The sequence below is a fragment of the Procambarus clarkii genome, chromosome 56, assembly GCF_040958095.1.
Source record: "Procambarus clarkii isolate CNS0578487 chromosome 56, FALCON_Pclarkii_2.0, whole genome shotgun sequence".
NCBI classification, from domain to species: domain Eukaryota; kingdom Metazoa; phylum Arthropoda; class Malacostraca; order Decapoda; family Cambaridae; genus Procambarus; species Procambarus clarkii.
In genome coordinates this window covers 33,511,352-33,532,404 of record NC_091205.1, presented here as the reverse complement: position 1 = coordinate 33,532,404, position 21,053 = coordinate 33,511,352, and the positions used below count along the sequence as shown (strand labels likewise).

Sequence of the window (21,053 nt, the reverse complement as noted above, 5' to 3'; positions counted from 1 at the left end):
TGAACCACTGCTGTGGACAGGGTAGGAGGTAATACTAGTAAGTCATAGGGGGATTGAGGAGATCATATCTCATAAGGAGAGAGTGGGGAGTCACAGCGGCTCGAGTGGGTGTGTGCACGTGACAACGAGGCTAAGTGTTGGAGCCGCATCCCCTAAACGTGTGACGTTGAGCCCCTCTCCAAGAGCCAGAAGCGCCAAGGGTGATCTCCTAGTATAAGCACTCTGCCGAGTTGTGGGTTGGGTTGTCCATAGAGAAGGATCGACGACGACAACACCAACCAACCCACAGTCTATAATACAACGTAGCGTTGTGAAGAATCATCACCAGTATAATGAGGGCTGCAGCCTGGCTGGTCCTGGTGTGGGTGTTCGTCCTTCAGCAACAGGTAAGTTAGACGGGATGTTGTTGGTGTTCTCTCTCTCTCTCTCTCTCTCTCTCTCTCTCTCTCTCTCTCTCTCTCTCTCTCTCTCTCTCTCTCTCTCTCTCTCTCTCTCTCTCGCTCTCGCTCTCGCTCTCGCTCTCGCTCTCGCTCTCTCTCTCTCTCTCTCTCTCTCTCTTTCTCTCTTCTCCTAATAACTTTGACTAGGGTTCATAAAGGATGTCAAAACAAGTGAAACTGCAGCATGAGCTGTTATCCTACCTCACCTCATCAGAAGCCTGCTCCAATAAAATAATTTATTTAATGAGAATGTACTTTGGAACTATCACATAGGGGAACTATCAAATAACGAACCTGGTGAAAGTGCAAGGAAGAGCTGTAATCCTTCCTCATCTATGTTGAAACCTGCTCCTAGAGGTACATTTATTTCATGAGCTTCTTATATGCATCTGTAGGAGAACCTTTATTTATTAACAACATTAGGTAACAATCATATAAGGGAACAGGCCCCAGGATATAAACACCAAAAAAATAGTCAGTGATATTCGAATGAATGTCTTAGCTGCTAAAGAAAACCGATTTGAATTTAAATTCCTATGGATACATCACATGTTGGCATCTCAAGGCTCTGTTGATATGCTTGCAAAGACAACCTATAGAAAACGAGTAGTAGAAATTGATATGGTTGTTTCATTGGCAGTGACAAAGATTTTTTTTATGGGTCTAGCCACTTTCGAATCATCTAATAATAATGTTTTTTCTGACCATTACGAAGTTCTAGTTTCATGATGTGAAGAGCGTAAAGGAATGATTAACTTCCAGTGTAACATGCATAATATTTGTGAAGGTGTGTCAGTGAACATCAACTTCGAGTTTATATGAACAGTATTGTTCATCTATTGTGAGTTCACAATGGCCGTCTCAATTTAGGCTTCAGTGGAAGCCACATGACCCCCTAGAGGATTCATTTGAATCCTAGGTTGCATAATTTTTATTATGTTATAGTGTAGTGATCTACTGCGTATGCTTGGGAATACCCAGTGTGCAAGTTCGAGTCCTCGTAATGGTTCCTACTGATTTTCTCATATTTTACATATACATTACCCCACTCCTCAAATCAGTTCAAAGGTAGGTACGTCATTCCCCCAGCAGAAGAGACAACAGGAAGCAGCACCACACAAAACATTTTCTTATTTTCAAAATGTTTTAAAAATGACATTTGATTGTTTTACTCACGTTTTAAATTACGTTTTATACATGTGTATTTTGAGACAGTGACACAGAGACAGAGAGGCAGAGACTGAGAGGCAAAGAGGCAGAAACAGACTGAGAGGCAGAGACAGAGACGCAAAGACAGAGAGGCAGAGACCGAGAAGAAGAGACAGACAGGCAGAGACAAAGAGGCAGACAGAGAGGCAAAAATGCACAGACAGAGAAGCAGAGAGGCAAAGACAAAAAGGAAAAGCCATAGAGGCAGAGAGAGAGAGAGAGAGAGGAAGAGACAGATAGGCAGAAACAGAGACAGAGTCAGAGACGAAAAGGTAGAGACATAGAGGCAGAGGCAGAGAGGAAGAGACAGATAGACAGAGACAGAGAGGCAGAGTCAGAGATAGCAAAGACAGAGAGGCAGAGACAGAGAGTCAGAGGTAGAAAGGCAGAGGCAGAGGCAGACAAGCAGAGGCAGAGATGCAGAGGCAGACAAGCAAAGACAGAGATGCAGAGGCAGACAAGCAGAGACAGAGATGCAGAGGCAGACAAGCAGAGACAGAGATGCAGAGGCAGAGGCTCTAATCTCCTAGGACTAATCTTCTACAGCCAAGTCCAACGGCTCTAGGTTTTACAAACACCAGCTAGGACACAAACACTAGCCACCCAGCCAATGTACTGACAACCCAACATATCACACACCCAAACAAACGACACACATACGCAAATCCATGGTGGACAGGCCATCGAACTTTCAAACCTCCACTTCTTCCTGAATTTTACCTCCCTATCCCTCTACCCTCTCCCCATTCTTTCCAAACCACTTTGGACATCACAGGTAAAGCTGAGACAGAGAGGCAGAGACAGAGAGAAAGAGTCAAAGAGAAAGAGACAGACAGAAAGAGGCAGACAGAAAGAGACTGAGAGATAAGGCGAGAGACAGAAAAAGACGCGTGGGCAGGAGACTGGACGAGCAGCATGATGACATGTTGTAACACTGGCAGCGAAGGGAAATCTGGCTGGCTCCTGGCCTAGGTCAACCCACACACACCATTTCTGACCTCAAGTTGGCTCACATTTCACTGACAGAACCTCCCATACACACCAACAGTGTTTATAATAATGTTAATAACTAACACACCAACTGTTAAAATAATAATTTACCTAATAGTACTTTTCACACACACACACACTACAGAATCTCAAACACCATGGGGCATAAACACACCAAGAACACACAACACACCCACCAAACCCACGCCATACACACAAACATGCACCATACACACTAAGATACCAAACATACACAAACACACACTCATACACATCAAGCACAAACGCACATAATAAACACTCACACACACTAAGATACCAAACGAACACACATAAGCATACCAAACAAACACATGCTTTCCAAACACATATACACATACCAAACACACACACACACACACACACACACACAAAAGGCAAAACGTTTAAATGAGAGCAGGAATGAAGAAGAAATCATTTTTTTTTTCTACAGAGTGATAGGGGTAGACAGACCAGTAAAGTTGTACATAAAGGCAAACCAACAAAATCATTAGAGAGAGGGGGAGTGAAAAATAAGAAGAGGGGGAACAAGTTCCTGAAGATTGCGTACACCAACATAGATGGAGTAAGATCGAAGATACTGGAGTTAAGTGATGTAATACAGCTGCAGACACCAGACATTGTTGCACTCACGGAGACAAACCTTGAAGATGTTATTTTAAATGAGGTCATATTCCCAAGGGGCTACTCAATTTGGAGACGGGACAGAAAAATTAGGAAAGGCGGTGGCGTTGCTGTGCTGGTGAAAGAACACCTAAAGGTGAACGAAATAATGACTGCCAATCCACAAGAAGTTGACATAATAGCACTAGAGATCTGCCATGAGGATGACAAACTAATGATCATAAATGCATATAGTCCACCGCCAAGCAGCATATGGTCAAAGGAGGAGCTAGATAGTGAACGAGAAGGTCTTATAACAATAATGAGAGAGATCATAGCGAGAGCGGATAACAATAGATCACGACTGTTGATAGTCGGCGACTTCAACTTGAAATCCATAGACTGGGAAGCATATGAAGCAAAAACAGAAGATTTTTGGACCTGTAAAATTGTTGACCTCATCCTGGAATCATTCTTGTATCAACATGTTAAACAAGCTACGAGGATGAGGGAAGGGGACGTTCCTTCCATGCTAGGTTTGATATTTACCAGGAAGGAGGAAGAAATATTTGACATTCAGTACCTTCCTCCCGTAGGAGGAAGGACTGAAGGGAGGACTATGTCTTTATGGGAATAAATTATGCAATACGTTATAATCTGGAAGAAAATATGAAGGTTGATGCAATTGAAAAAAATGACTTTAGGAGAGGACATTATGGCAACCTTAGAAAAAATTTGTAGTGAGTATAATTGGACAGACTTGTTGCTAGGCAAGGAAGTGAATGAGTTGTATGTCAAGTTTTGTTACATATATGATAAAGGCACAAAAAAATTTATACCAAAACAGAGATGCAGAACTAGGAAACAGGATTGGTTCAACAGAAATTGCGAGACGGCCAGAGACCAAAAGACACAAAACTGGAATCAATACAGGAAGAGGCCAAACCCCCAAACATACCAGCGATACAAAGATGCGAGAAACAACTACACGGCAGTGAGGAGAGTGGCAGAAAAAAAATTTGAAAAAGGGATTGCAGACAAATGTAAAACAGAACCAGGTCTATTCTTTAAATTCATAAACAACAAATTGCAGGTAAAGGATAATATTCAGAGGTTGAAAATGGGAAATAGATTCACCGAAAATGAAAAGGAAATGTGTGAAACATTAAACGAAAAGTTCCAAAGTGTGTTTGTACAAAATGAAATCTTCAGGGAACCAGATACAATAAGAATTCCAGAGAACAACCATAGAGCACATAGAGGTGTCTAGAGACGAAGTGGAAAAAATGCTCAAGGAGCTAAATAAGAACAAAGCATTGGTCCAGATGGAGTTTCACCATGGGTTCTGAGAGAATGTGCACCTGAGCTCAGCATTCCACTTCAACTGATTTTTCAGGCATCCCTGTTTACAGGAGTTGTAGCTGATGTGTGGAAAAAGGTTAACAGAGTTCCAATCTACAAAAGTGGAAGCAGGAAAGACGCCCTTCATCATAGACCGGTATCATTGACAAGTTTAATAGTCAAAGTTTTGGAAAAAAAAAAATAAACCTAAATGGGTAGAACACCTGGAGAGAAATGATATAATATCAAACAGACAGTATGGTTTTCGATCTGGAAGATCCTGTGTATCGAATTTACTCAGTTTCTATGATTAAGCAACAGAGATATTACAGGAAAGAGATGGTTGGGTTGACTGCATCTATCTGGACCTAAAAAAGGCTTTCGACAGAGTTCCACCTAAGAAGTTGATCTGGAAACGGGAAAACATTGGAGGGGTGACAGGTAAGCTTCTAACATGGATGAAAAATTTTCTGACTGAATGAAAAATGAGGGCAGTGATCAGAGGCAATGTATCGGACTGGAGAAATGTCACAAGTGAAGTACCACAGAGTTTAGTTCTTGCACCAGTGATGTTTATTGTCTACATAAATGATCTACCAGTTGGTATACAGAATTATATGAACATGTTTGCTGATGATGGTAAGATAATAGGAAGGATAAGAAACTTAGATGATTGTCATACCCTTCAAGATGACCTGGACAAAATAAGTATATGGAGCACCACTTGGCAAATGGAATTTAATGTTAATAAATGCCATGTTATGGAATGTGGAATAGGAGAACATACACCTCACACAACCTATATATTATGTGAGAAATCTTTAAAGAATTCTGATAAAGAAAGAGATCTTGGGGTGGTTCTAGATAGATCTAGGTTCTAGATCACCTGAGGACAACATAAAGAATATTGTGCGAGGAGCCTATGCCACGCTTTCTAACTTCAGAATTGCTTCTAAATACATGGATGGCGATATACAATAGAAATTGTTCACGACTTTTGTTAGGCCAAAGCTAGAATATGCAGCGGTTGTGTGGTGCCCATATCTTAAGAAGCATATCAACAAACTGGAAAAGGTGCAAAGACATGCTACTAAGTGGCTCCCAGAACTGAAGGGCAAGAGCTACGAGGAGAGGTTAGAGGCATTATATATGCCAAAACTAGAAGACAGAAGAAAAAGAGGTGATATGCTCACTACATACAAAATAGTAACAGGAATTGATAAAATCGATAGGTAAGATTTCCTGAGACCTGGAACTTTAAGAACAAGAGGTCATAGATTTAAACTAGCTAAACACAGATGCCGAAGAAATATAAGAAAAATCACTTTCACAAACAGAGTGGTAGACAGTTGGAACAAGTTAGGTGAGAAGGTGGTGGAGGCCAAGACCGTCAGTAGTTTCAAAGCGTTGTATGACAAAGAGTGCTGGGAAGACGTAACACCACGAGCGTAGCTCTCATCCTGTAACTACACTTAGGTAATTACACTTAGGTAATTACACACACACACACACACCAAACACACACCACACAGACAAACATACCACACACAAAAACATTTCAGCACAGACAAAAACACAACAAACACACACACAACACATAAACATACCAAACCCACACCAAAACATACCAAACACACACAGACAAACACACCAAACGTACAACACACATAAACACAAACACACACACATAAACACCAAGCACACAAATATGCCAGACACAAAAACACACAAACACACACAAACAAACACAAACACACAAATACATTCCAATCCCAGAAACATACTAAACACACACATAAACACATCAAATACGTACCCAAACTTTCCAAACACATACAAACACACCAAACACACAAACACACCAAACACACAAACACACCAAACACACACAAACACACCAAATACACAAACACACCAAACACACAAAACACAAACAAACACTCACACAAACACACTAAACATAAGTGCTCATAATAAATACAAACATAACGATCACAAAAACTCCATTTCGCCAAACACAAACAAACTAAAAACTCACAAACAAACATCAACATAAACAAACACACCAAACACACAAATATATTCCAAACATACACACACACACACACACTAAACACACACACAAAATATGTACACAAACATATCAAACACACACAAACACACCAAACACATGCACACACCAAATACATACAAACACACACAAACCACACATCAAACACAAACAAAAACACACCAAAAACATACACACACACACACACACACACACACACACACACACACACACACACACACACACACACACACACACACACACACACACACACGCACACACACACACACACACACACACACACACACACACGTCCCCTGGTGGGACGCGAACAAGGGGACACAGGTGGAAGCTGAGTACCCAAATGAGCCACAGAGACGTTAGAAAGAACTTTTTTCAGTGTCAGAGTAGTTAGTAAATGGAATGCACTAGGAAGTGATGTGGTGGAGGCTGACTTCATACACAGTTTCAAATGTAGATATGATAGAGCCCAGTAGGCTCAGGAATCTGTACACCAGTTGATTGACAGTTGAGAGGCGGAACCAAAGAGACAAAGCTCAACCTCCGGAAGCACAATTAGGTGAGCACAAACATACACATACAGAAACATGCACAGACTCAACCACTTACACACACACACAATAAGTATTTGTTTATATTTTAAATTGAACACGTATTCACCATCATGTCGAATCGGCTCTGATACACAACATACCCAACATGAACTTTAACAATGGCTTTGTTGCTGTTGACTATTCCTTTTCACAATACATACTTAAATGTTCTAACCTTCTTAACAAATGTGATTTTTTATTCCTACCCTTTTCTTATTCGTATCTTTCTTCTTACTCTTATATTTCTCTTACTCCTTCCCTCCTCTTATTCTTACATTATTCCTATTATAACCTTATTCTTACATTCATCCCATTCTTACCTTATTCTTTTTGTTTTTATTTATGTATACAAAAGTTCTTACATTCTTGTACACCCTAGAACACGCATAGCGTTTCGGGCAATTCCTTAATCCTAAATTTCACACACCCACATTCTCAGGAAACAGGCCGTACCAGCTGTCTAACTCCCGGGTACCTATTTACTGCTAGGTGAATAGAGGCATCAAGGTGAAAGAAACTCTGTACATTTGTTTGCGCCTCGGCCGGGGATCGAACCCGGACCCTTAAGACTACGAACCCCGAGCACTATCCACTCGGCCGTCAGGTCATAGGAATTCAAAAGACTTCTTATATTCATCATATTCCAATCTATTTTTATATTCATACTATTCTTTCCTTATTTTTACATTCATCTTAGTGTTACATTCATGATATTCTTGCATTGATCTTATTTTTACATTCATCTTATTCTTACATTCATCTTATTTTTACATTCATCTTATTCTTACATTCATCTTATTTTTACATTCATCTTATTCTTACATTCATCTTATTTTTACATTCATCTTATTCTTGCATTGATCTTATTTTTACATTCATCTTATTCTTACATTCATCTTATTCTTACCTTATTCTTACATTTATCCTAGTCTTACCTTATCTTTACATTAATCCAATTATTATTTTATTCTTACACTCATCCTATTCTTACCTATTTCTTACCTTTAATCAAAGTCCTACATTCATCCTAGTCTTACTTATTCTTACATTCATGCTATTCTTACCTTATTCTTACATTCCTCATATTCTTACCTTATTCGTACATTCATCCTAGTCTTACCTTATTCTTACATTCATGCTATTCTTACCTTTTTCTTACATTCATCATATATTAATTTATTCTTACGTTCATCCTATTTGTATCTTTTTCTTACATTCATCCTATTCCTACCTGATCCTCCCCTATCTTTTCGCTCTCTTACCTTATATATTTGTCAAGAACATCCTGTGCTTTATTTCGGGCTATTCACGCCCGTGCCACCTTTTGTGTGGCTTAATCTTCATCCATGACACAATCCTCTCCTTTTACACGACTTGTCAATGGTCCAGGACGAACTAAAATGCCGTCGTTTGTTCACTTTCTGATATGTGGTTTGTCCATCATAACCTTAAGCTAATCTAACCTTAGTAGATAGTAGATAGTTATGTAGTTGTGCTGAATCCATTCCAGTGAGCGGAATTCCTCCCTGAGGACACATACATATTTGTACACAACACAGAAAGTCTGTAATTTATAATACTGAAGGACAGAGAAAATACTTGCAACATTGAGGTCATCAACTTGCAATGAAAATATGCATCAATATGCTTGCAGGAGAGCGAGAGCAGGACGTGCACCACAGGTGGAGGAGTGTGTGTGGAGGCCCGGGCTGACTGTCTCGCCATCCTCACTGAATATGATGACTGCCTTCATGGCGCCCGATGCTGCCTCAGTGAGTATATTTATGTTATACACATGTTATCACCGATATATACACCCAGACGTATTCCCGGCTTCTCGATGAATATAAACTGAAAGATTACTTTAGTTTTCAACTATGCCCAAAACTAGAGTATACCTGCTTCTGGTATGCTTCATTGTTGCTTGTCAGGAAGGAATTCATGGTTGTCTTAATAACCTTCCAGAGGTTGATAGGCCTTAAGCCTAACACCAAACCAAAGAGTTACGTGGAACACACATAGACCATAAAATTCCAGTGAATACCTTTGTGTATGGAAGTCTTGTAGTGGATCAAACACTGTAATTATATTGAAACGTTTACCCAGCCAATTAATAAATAAATACACTTTAGTGTGTCTCAGTTGATACATTTAGTAAAGTGTTCCTTATCTTTACTACCCAATTACAGATTAATTATTGTGCTTCATTGGACTGAAAAGGTTTACTGATAAACTTCTTTTAAATATTGTTCACTTTGTTACACGATAGACTTTAATGATCAAGAACTGACATATATGCAGCAAAAATTAATCTTAACAATACTCTGTTAAAATATACAAAAAGTCGAGGAGAATAGAGAGGGTAGCCATCACATTAAATCAGGAATACATGTAGGGTATGAAACAAACATTTTAATTTATTTGACCACAACAACATTTTATGATGTCGTTAGCAAAGAAAACATTAATACAAAGTGAAGTCACATTTACATGATGTATTAATGTTAACTGATGCCACGTGAAATAAGAGAAGCGTTGGAGGTAGAATTCCTGGGCCACAGCCAGAGTGAATGAGGACAAGGTTTAAAACAACTGATTGGCCTTCAATGGAATCCACTGGACCTCTAGAGGATTCAGTTCAATCCCAGGTTGCATTAGTTTTGGCCATATCGTGGTGTACTGGCCTAGGGCGTGTGCTTGGGAGTACCAAGTATTCGGGTTCGAATCCTTTTCATGGCCCCTATTGACTTTCTCAAAACATATAGTTACCACAATAGACGAAGTTTTTAATAGCAACACCGATGTTCCACGTGAATACATTAACGGAATGTAAACAGCATATCCTTCATATGTTAGGGTTCTTTGGTTAAATTTTATTATCGTAGTTTTAATATCTAAATAATATATTTCCAAAGAAATTCTGATTATGGTAAAAAAATCGATGGTGTTGTAGGCTGATAAGATTTCTGACGTTGTCCATGAGCTCAGATCTACGTATACAAATGTCATCTGTATTATTAGACGTAACACATCCTAATGTTAGAACATACTTTAACATTCGACACCTGGTGGCTCAATTGAGATCGAGAGACTTGACGTTCTACTTTCAACCAGCAAATACATTAAAAACTCACCGACGATCAGACAATATGGCTACAATACTCACCATTCACGTGGAGAGGCACATGTGGGCATTGCAATTTCTAAATAAACCCAACAATAAACTCGAACATTACAGATAACTTTGGCATCACAAAGACTTCATGACCAACAATATACATACATAAGAAGAACCATTTACATAAAAATTAACATTTTACACAAAATATACTCTCCCACCGTCGGCCGAGCGGACAGCACGCTGGACTTGTGATCCTGTGGTCCTGGGTTCGATCCCAGGCGCCGGCGAGAAACAATGGGCAGAGTTTCTTTCACTCTATGCCCCTGTTACCTAGCAGTAAAATAGGTACCTTGGTGTTAGTCAGCTGTCACGGGCTGCTTCCTGGGGGTGGAGGCCTTGTTGAGGACCGGGCCGCGGGGACACTAAAATGCCCCGAAATCATTTCAAGATTTAACCTGTCACTCTAATAGCAGGCCTCAACGCTCAACATCATATAATGCACCAAAGCTTTAATCTCCCTAACAATTTAATAAATTTTTTTACCAGATTTTATACCGATATATTCACCCACTGGATCTGTTAGGCCTGATTTTAGCTTTACGAAAAGACTAGGTAATCATCTTCATCAATACATATCACCTGGATCTCTCACAGGACCTGATCACGTTCCAATGACCATATACCACTCTAACAACCCAGTTCACTTTCAAAAAATACCTTATTCTTCATCCAAAAGTGCTAAATGGGATGTATTAAATTAAGCAAATATTATAGTTGTCTACGGTGATACTTAAAGCTGAAAATTCTTGAGTTCCTTATTTGAAATGTTGAAGCGTAATGGTAACTCTTATAACAGTCCATTTCAGTAATTCATATTAATAATAACAGTTAACACAAAATCCTTTAATTAGAATGAAGTAAAATGTAATATTTATGCTACTCGATGCTTCAATATACGATCTTTTATTTACGTGAGATTTCTGCTTTGGATCAATCTTATTCTTGGAATATAAAAATTATATTTGTTTCCCATATGATATCCATCGATCCTGTTGCAGCTCTTTAAGAAGCGTTTGAGACCACTTTATTATAACAAAATACATGAGAATGATCTGCCTGACCACCTGCGTGTATTCCTCTTGGCTGCAGCTTGAGCTTTACATCTGATGCTTGTGTCAGTATACACCAACAGTATGAATCAGTATGGCACACTTGACTTCTCATGGTTATTATCAGGAAGCCTTTTAGGTTTGTAATGCATCCCTCAGCCAATGACACAACAGAGTACTGTACTAACTTAGTTAATATACAATGTACCATCCTCGATACGTAATATTAAAGAATTACTGAAACACCCAGATGGACAGTTAAGAGTATGTAATCTCTGTGAAGGTCACTTGTACTTGTTGTGTATGTGCAAATGTTTGTGAATAAACTTTATTAATGTATGACTATTAATTTTAATGAGTAAATGTTCATCTCTTCACATTCTCAGTTAAGGATATTTATTTTTTTCAAGAAGTTATGTGTAATGTCTGATAACATTTCTGAATATTTTGTTCAACTTGAATGTAAATAATTTATGTATGATATTAAGTTAGGCATTTTACTGTTGAACATTTGACTGGTGTTTTTCACAGTGGAGGACCTTGGGTCAAGAAGGCTTCAGCGGGAGAGAAGGGAAGGTCTCAACAAACGTTCCAGAGGCGACGACAACTCCGCAAGAGAACCAAGAGAACACAATAAAACACACAAGAAAACTAACAAGAAAATACGTCATAACAGAAATGAGAAGAAAAAGGGCAAGGAAAGTCAAGAGAGCAAGAGGAATGGAAGAAAGAAGAACATTGTGGGAGGTGATAAGATAACCGGAGCTGAACGTCGTAGAACACGAGGTAGAAACCACAAACCTGGAGGAAAAGAAATGACACAGCGTCGCAGAGGACAAGGAAAAGTGGGACAACTTAAGCCAAGTATTAAACATCTACGGAAACAAAACACAAATAAGCTAAACAAAAACATTGAGAAGAGCAAATATCGCAAAAAACATGTGAAAAATATGAACAAATTAATGAAAAAGAAAACAAGCAACACACAAAAAGAAAGAAGGAAAGGACATAAAGCAAATTCAAAGATTAAACGGAAACGTAAACAAATAAATGGTATAAGTATACAAATGCACAAAAACAAAGGAAAGACAATGCGGCAAAGAAAATTAAATAAAGATAATGAAAACAGGCGAATGAATGAGAGTAAACGTCTCAAAATGCTAAACAAAGTGAAGAAAAACAAAGGAATGGAAGACAACAAACGTGGCACAAGACCAAAGAAAGTTAAGGGAATCAAAGGAAAAATACAAATGGAAAATACTAAAGGTAAGAGAGAACGTAGTAAAAATAAACAAATTAAAGGAAATGTGAAAATCAAGAAACAGAAAAGAAAATATGCAAAGAAAATGGCTAAAGGAAGAAGAAAGGATCAAGACATGAACAAAGTGAACCTACAGAAGAAGATCCTGAGCGATGGAAGGAGGAAAGGTAGGTGTGGGTCTGGTTAACTAGAACCAACAGAGGGAGGAATAGTGACAGGCCGCATGCCAAGAAATACTACGGTGAAGTAAGCACACATAAAACATATATAATAAAAACACAAACACTTGTTAACCTTTTATCAACTGTTCAGATCTTGAGCAGCTTATGGTCTCTTCGCTTAAAATGTGAGCGTTCATTATCACACCCTCAACATGTTGTCATAACGCAAACTCTGGATTTCCCTCTGGTGGTGACCTGCTATTTTGATGTGGGGTGTGTGCTTACTTCCCTAGATGAACCTTAATGTGCACATGGGGCTGAGCTTCATCCTTCAGCCTTTTAACCTTCAATATCATTATATACGTGTACCCGGATATATTGGCTTAAGTCGTATCTACATTTGAGTCCGAGTTAAAAGTTTGCCTCCACTATTTCACTCCTCAATTTATTCCTTTTGTTTGACTACTTTGATAAAAAAAAGTTATTTATAGTTCTTGTGGCTTATTCGAATATTTAGTTTGCAAGTGCCCTCCGGTTCGTGGCACACCCATGTTATGGGGGCTAACTATCAATTCCCAAGAGAGCTTTGTATTTCGTGATCATTCTGTAATTCAATGACATGCAATGTATTAAAAATGCTATCTTGAAGCTTAAGCCTCAGCTTCGAAACAAGTTTATTAAAAATTTTATATGTTATAGGATTTATTCTCCATTCAAGTGCAGTAAAAAATTTAAATGAGCCGACATAGGCTGCTGACTTAATACTATAAACTTGAATGGCCTCACCTGTGTTAAAGAAATTTTATGTTCCCTTCACGGAAGGGAATACCTATCCTTCTAAACACTTTTAAAGAACCAGCGTTGGTATCTTCTCCTACTAGAAGCTGTTTGTGTAGATTCGAAAGCAAAAGGCGTGACCTAAAGTCTTGAAATGTAATATTTAAAAAAAAATTAATATCACTGTAATGACAAGTGATTAATAGGATCAACAGCTACTCGTCAATAGGTTAAAATTAGATCTAAAACGAAAAAAAAATATTATACTTGATTATTTTTTGTGTTTTTGACAAATTTCTTTGTCCAACATATTTATGGTCAAGATCAGTAGTGTTTCAAAAACTAACAAGATAAAAAGAAATGAAACTGCAGAAGGCCCATGGTCCTACACGAGGCAGCTATTTATATCAATCCAAACTTATTGATATGTTTGTATAACTTATACTTGAAACAATCCATCTATCCCAATAATTTGTTCCAAGAAATCAACAATCCAAACTTATCCAATTTTATCCATTATTTCGAATTCTATTTTGTATTGATAAACACAAAGTTTGATGTCATTATTTTAAGGCATATATAATGCATCCAAAACTATAAGGGATTGCAAGAGACATAAAGGCTTATTGGAGAAATACTTAGGCGTTTAACGGAAAGAGACTTAAAGGCTTAACATAGAGATACTTAGATACAAGTTAACCATAGGGGGATGTGGGTGTGAACCAAGATGGACATATATTTGTGTCACAGCCCTGCATCCTCGTTCATCCAGATATATAATATTATCCCGTTTTAAAGGAAAGTAGACTGGCCAGAGACTATTTAACCAATACAAGTTGGTTTTCTCTGCTTGGTACTACCCAACCACTTAGACTGGACGATAGAGCGACGATCTCACTTCATGGAGGTTTCAGTCCCCGACCGTCTAAGTGGTTGGGCACCATTCCTTCCCCTCCCTCGCCCCATCCCAAATATTTATCCTGATCCATTCCCAGTGTTATATAGTCTTAATGACTTAGTGCTTTGTTCTGATAATTCCGTCCCTCAACTTGGTACTAGGCTGTGGTAAGGTTTCCATTGATGTAATTGCTCCCTCCATGGTGCTCAGCTTGCCTGTTTTATCGGCTTTCTCAGTTTGGATCGTACAAGTCATATTGGCTGGCTTAAATCTTGCTGAAAATACACGTGTATATATTGGGTACAAAAGTATTACAATGTGTAAAGCCTGGGGGTGGAAATTTACGACGAAAACATTGGAAGTAGACAAAAACACTGGCATAGTAAAAGGTGTAGAATAACTTTTATATTCTGAGATTATATAATAACCGAGGTTTTGTCTCCAGCTTCCAAGGACACTCTGGGAAGACCAACCATGGGTGAAGGACAGCTTTTTAGACAGAATGTGAAGTCATATGGACTTGTCGATGACAAAAGAAGTAAGTATCTCCTAGTTTATATGTCCATTTTACCCTGACAACGTTACTGTGACTCGTAACGAGCATTACCATGACCACATTGTGACTGTTGTGTGTTACTATGACCACATTGTGACTGTTGTGTGTTACTATGACCACATTGTGACTGTTGTGTGTTACCATGACCACATTGTGACTGTTGTGTGTTACCATGACCACATTGTGACTGTGTTGTGTGTTACCATGACCACATTGTGACTGTGTTGTGTGTTACTATGACCACATTGTGACTGTGTTGTGTGTTACCATGACCACATTGTGACTGTTGTGTGTTACCATGACCACATTGTGACTGTGTTGTGTGTTACCATGACCACATTGTGACTGTTGTGTGTTACCATGACCACATTGTGACTGTTGTGTGTTAATATGACCACATTGTGACTGTTGTGTGTTACCAGTACCACATTGTGACGCTCCAACCCAACTAAGAGTCTCCTCACCCACCAAGAAAAAAGTCTGGCTAAAATCAGAAATCATATCAATGCCACGGCAGTCACAGACCTGCCTTAATGTGGCGAGAACGTCGAAATTATGGGAGTTAATCTCACTATGAGGAACTCAATGCTGTCCATCTTCAATGTATACAGGAGCCATAGAGAACACGACATGGATCTCTCAGCAATCTTTGAAATAGCAGTCACTACACCTACTATCATCTCTGGCGACTTCAACGCTCATAGTGAATTACTACTTGATTCACCAAGAACCGACCCCAACGGAAGACATATTGAACACCTTTTGGATGAAGTGCCTGAAATCAGGTTGCTTAATTCGACGGAACCAACCCACACTGGTGGGGAAAGCTGGCTCCCACGTTTGTTTCCACCAGTATTTATGAGTTGTGTCATTTGTCAGTTGATCATGTTCTGACCAGTGACCACTTTGCTACAAAAACAGTTATTAATATATAGCACTACCTCCCAGACCTCCAGCTCCCGAGCCCGGATGCGACTTTATCAAAGCAGATTGGACGAAGTTTCAGGAATCTCTCGAAACTTGGCACCAAAACTACACTCCTCCTGACAACACCGAAGAAGTGGAAAAAGATTAGTAAATGCAATGCATAGAGCAGCAAATTTCGCCATCTCCAAGAGGAAAACAATTACCCAACAACGTAAGGACCATTGGTATTTCTGTGATAAGATCAAAGAACTACATAACAGACTAAATGGTGCACGAAAGAATTTTAGAAGAGATAGAACCGAAGCTAATCTGGGACTTCTTAAAGCTGTCCGAGATCATATGCACGAAGAAACAGCAAAAATCAGAGAGGGGAAATGGCTCGAGTGGTGTGCCAAGCTAAATCAGCATACATCCTTGGGTGACATCTAGAGGCAGATCAACAAGGCCAAAGGAAAATCGCCTCCTGCTCCTCCGCATTATGTTCATCCAGAACAAGAAGCAGAAAGGTTAGCAAATCTATTTGCTTCAAGAGCCAGTTCCACTCAACTTCCTCAAGCAACTCTGACTCACCAACAAAGACTTCAAGCAGCATAATGGAAAAAAAGTAGATGATGCTTTAGCCTTACCTGACGAACTGGAACAACCTTTCAATCTGAAAGAACTCAGAAGCGCTACAAAGAAAACTAAAAATACAGCTCCAGGTGATGACAAAATCCCTTACAACATGCTAGCCAAGCTAGGAGAAAGAGGAGAAGAAGCCTTCTTAAATCTCATCAACAGAGTATGGGCAACAAGAACTCGACCACTCTCTTTGAACAGTGTAATTATAGTTCCCATTCAAAAACCTAAAACCCAGGAAATCCAATACCCATCTCAATAAAAAGCTGTCTGGCCAAAACTGCAGAAAGAATGGTCCTTAATCGAATTGAATGGAAAGCCAATCCACTACACCAAAATATGTTTGCTTACAGATAAGGTTTCCTTAATATATATTTTAAAATATGTTTGCTTACAGAAAAGGTTTGCTTAATATATATATATATATATATATATATATATATATATATATATATATATATATATATATATATATATATATATATATATATATATATATACATATATATATATATATATATATATATATATATATATATATATATATATATATATATATATATATATATATATATATATATATATATATATATATATATATATATATATATATATTTTTTTTTTTTTTTTTGAGATATATACAAGAGTTGTTACATTCTTGTACAGCCACTAGTACGCGTAGCGTTTCGGGCAAGTCCTTAATCCTATGGTCCCTGGAATACGATCCCCTGCCGCGAAGAATCGTTTTTTCATCCAAGTACACATTTTACTGTTGCGTTAAACAGAGGCTACAGTTAAGGAATTGCGCCCAGTAAATCCTCCCCGGCCAGGATACGAACCCATGACATAGCGCTCGCGGAACGCCAGGCGAGTGTCTTACCACTACACCACGGAGACTGAAAATGTATGTATATATATATATATATATATATATATATATATATAGTATATATATATATATATATATATATATATATATATATATATATATATATATATATATATATATATATATATATATATATATATATATATATATATAATATATATATATATATATATATATTAAATATATATATATATATATATATATATTATATATATATATATATATATATATATATATACATTATCACACCCTCAACATGTTGTCGTAACGCAAACTCTGGATTTCCCTCTGGTGGTGACCTGCTATTTTGATGTGGGGATGTGTGCTTACTTCCCTAGATGAACCTTAATGTGCACATGGGGCTGAGCTTCATCCTTCAGCCTTTTAACCTTCAATATCATTATATACGTGTACCCGGATATATTGGCTTAAGTCGTGTCTACATTTGAGTCCGAGTTAAAAGTTTGCCTCCACTATTTCGCTCCTCAATTTATTTCATTTGTTTGACTACTTTGATAAAAAAAAATATTCATAGTTCTTGTGGCTTATTCGGATACTTAGTTTGCAAGTGCCCTCCGGTTCGTGGCACACCCATGTTATGGGGGCTAACTATCAATTCCCAAGAGAGCTTTGTATTTCGTGATCATTCTGTAATTCAATGACGTGCAACGTATTAAAAATGCTATCTTGAAGCTTAAGCCTCAACTTCGACACAAGTTTATTAAAATTTGTATATATGATAGGATTTATTCTCCATTCAAGTGCAGTAAAAAATTTAAATGAGCCGACATAGGCTGTTGATTTAATACTATAAACTTGAATGGCCTCACCTGTGTTAAAGAAATTTTATGTTCCCTTCACGGAAGGGAATACCTGTCCTTCTAACACTTTTAAAGAACCAGCGTTGGTATCTTCTCCTACTAGAAGCTCTTTGTGTAGATTCGAAAGCAAAAGGCGTGACCTTAAGTCTTGAAATGTAATATTTAAATTTTTTATTTAATATCACTGTAATGACAAGTGATTAATTAGGATCAACAGCTACTCGTCAATAGGTTAAAATTAGATCTAAAACGAAAAAATATTAAACTTAGTTATTTTTTGTGTTTTTGACAAATTTCTTTGTCCAACATATTTATGGTCAAGATCAGTAGTGTTTCAAAAACTAACAAGATAAAAATAAATGAAACTGCAGAAGGCCCGTGGTCCTACACGAGGCAGCTATTTATATCAATCCAAAGTTATTGATATGTTTGTATAACTTATACTTGAAACAATCCATCTATCCCAATAATTTGTTCCCAGAAATCAACACTCTAAACTTATCCAATTTTATCCATTATTTCGAGTTCTATTTTGTATTGATAAACACAAAGTTTGATGTCATTATTTTAAGGCATATATAATGCATCCAAACTATAAGGGATTGCAAGAGACATAAAGGCTTATTGGATAAATACTTAGGCGTTTAACGGAAAGTGACTTATAGGCTTAACATAGAGATACTTAGATACAAGTTAACCATAGGGGGATGTGGGTGTGAACCAAGATAGACATATGTTTGTGTCACAGCCCTGCATCCTCGTTCATCCAGATATATAATATTATCCCGTTTTAAATGAAAGCAGACTGACAGAGACTATTTAACCAATACAAGTTGGTTTTTCTCTGCTTGGTACTACCCAACCACTTAGACTGGACGATAGAGCGACGATCTCACTTTATGGAGGTTTCAGTCCCCGACCGTCTAAGTGGTTGGGCACCATTCCTTCCCCTCTCCCGCCCCATCCCAAATAGTTATCCTATACATATATATATATATATATATATATATATATTATATATATATATATATATATATATATATATATATATATATAATATATATATTATATATATATATATATATATTATATATAATATATATATATATATATATATATTATATATTATAAGCTTTAACAGGGTGTAAAATCACGAGAAGGTGCAAGAAACACGGTGGCAGATGTGATGAACGGTGCTCAGCAGGGGAACGTGAGGTCAAGAAGGGTTGTGAGGGCTCCTCCAGCTGCAGATGCTGCGCCCCGCCAAGACCAGTGAGTGTACTGCACATGCTTTCTTCATCCTTAACATTATAGTATGGATATTACTTCATATTAGTTGGTGTTTTTCAACTCTTTTTGTGGGGTATAAATGTTAAGTTAATGTGATAGGCCAAACTGATGAGCTCAAATTGACTTAATTTATCATCTGATGGCAGTTTGCATCATTCTATTCTTTTAACACATCACTAGTGATTTACATTATATGATAATTTTTTTATATATCATTACACTTTTTACAGTATTTTATTTGTTTTATGTATAATTATACAAAAACTTTCAACATACAGTCTGTCAAACAATATTTTTATAGCGCATTCAATATTTGTTATAATATTGCAAGGGTAATATGTGCATGTAGAATATGTGCATGTTGTCGGTGAAGTCAGTTGATCAGGTTGTGTAGCCAAATTAGTTCTTATGTGCAGCAAGTCTCTGTATTTGTACACTAAACTCTTAATTAATGCTCGCTGGCCAATATTTTTTTATTATTTTTAAGTTAAAGTTTAAAGCAAATTAAATATTTATTATAATGCGACTTTATTAAAAATATGCGGAAACATTCTTGTCTGCTTGTATTAACAATTTGTTAAGATAAAATATGAAACTCTTTGTGTCTACGATGTAAGTTAATTAGAAAAATAAGAACGGATGGAACTACAGTTCTATCAGTCTTTAACAAATGAATAATCACTAGTAAAGCCTTGTTGATGTTGAAGCAGATATTACTCGACTGCTACATGACTACTGTCGTACAATAGATATGTACTGAACTTTTAAAGCATCATTGCAATACTGCATTTATAATATGACACCATATTCGTTGTCATCCTAAACATACTTTTTGGCAAATGCTGTTGATTCTCCTTGAGTACGAGTACATGAGATGTGCACTAATCTCTGGTAAGTCAGTGCAATTTAAGTAGACTTCATAAGACGACAAATGTTTGCAATAACTGAAATATATTCTTGCAGAGTGCAAAACCAAGAAAAAGTGCAAGAAACAGAAGGGAACCTGCAAGTCTAAGTGTGGCCGAGAAGAGCGAGAGATTAAGAAGGGCTGCAGTGGTAGCAAATGTCGGTGTTGTGCCGCCCACCATAACAGTACGTGTTGACTGGCTCATCGTATATTAGTTGTCATGTGCCACAATTATAAACATATTATTATTAAATATTATTCGTATTTTACAATAAATACAATATCTAGTGTTTATTACCATGCCGCAAAGAAACGTCATTAATAATAATAATTAAAACATTGGAATATGAACTTGGCAATAGTTGATCATTTAGCAACGATGTGTATCTGGGCTAGTTGGTAATTTATAAGTCAGTATATGTATGTTATCGA

General features: G+C 37.5%; 1 protein-coding gene across 1 annotated transcript; it reads left to right on the top strand.

Annotated features, from left to right (window-relative positions):
- Nucleotides 1–332: 332 nt before the first annotated feature.
- Nucleotides 333–20,836, top strand: LOC138353258 (splicing regulatory glutamine/lysine-rich protein 1-like). Its single transcript, XM_069306150.1, has 6 exons — nucleotides 333–386; nucleotides 4,955–5,063; nucleotides 12,048–12,944; nucleotides 15,059–15,151; nucleotides 16,675–16,877; nucleotides 20,678–20,836. The coding sequence occupies exons 1-6, from the start codon at nucleotides 333–335 to the stop codon at nucleotides 20,834–20,836; spliced, it is 1,515 nt and encodes a 504-aa protein (XP_069162251.1).
- The last annotated feature ends 217 nt before the right edge of the window (nucleotides 20,837–21,053 follow it).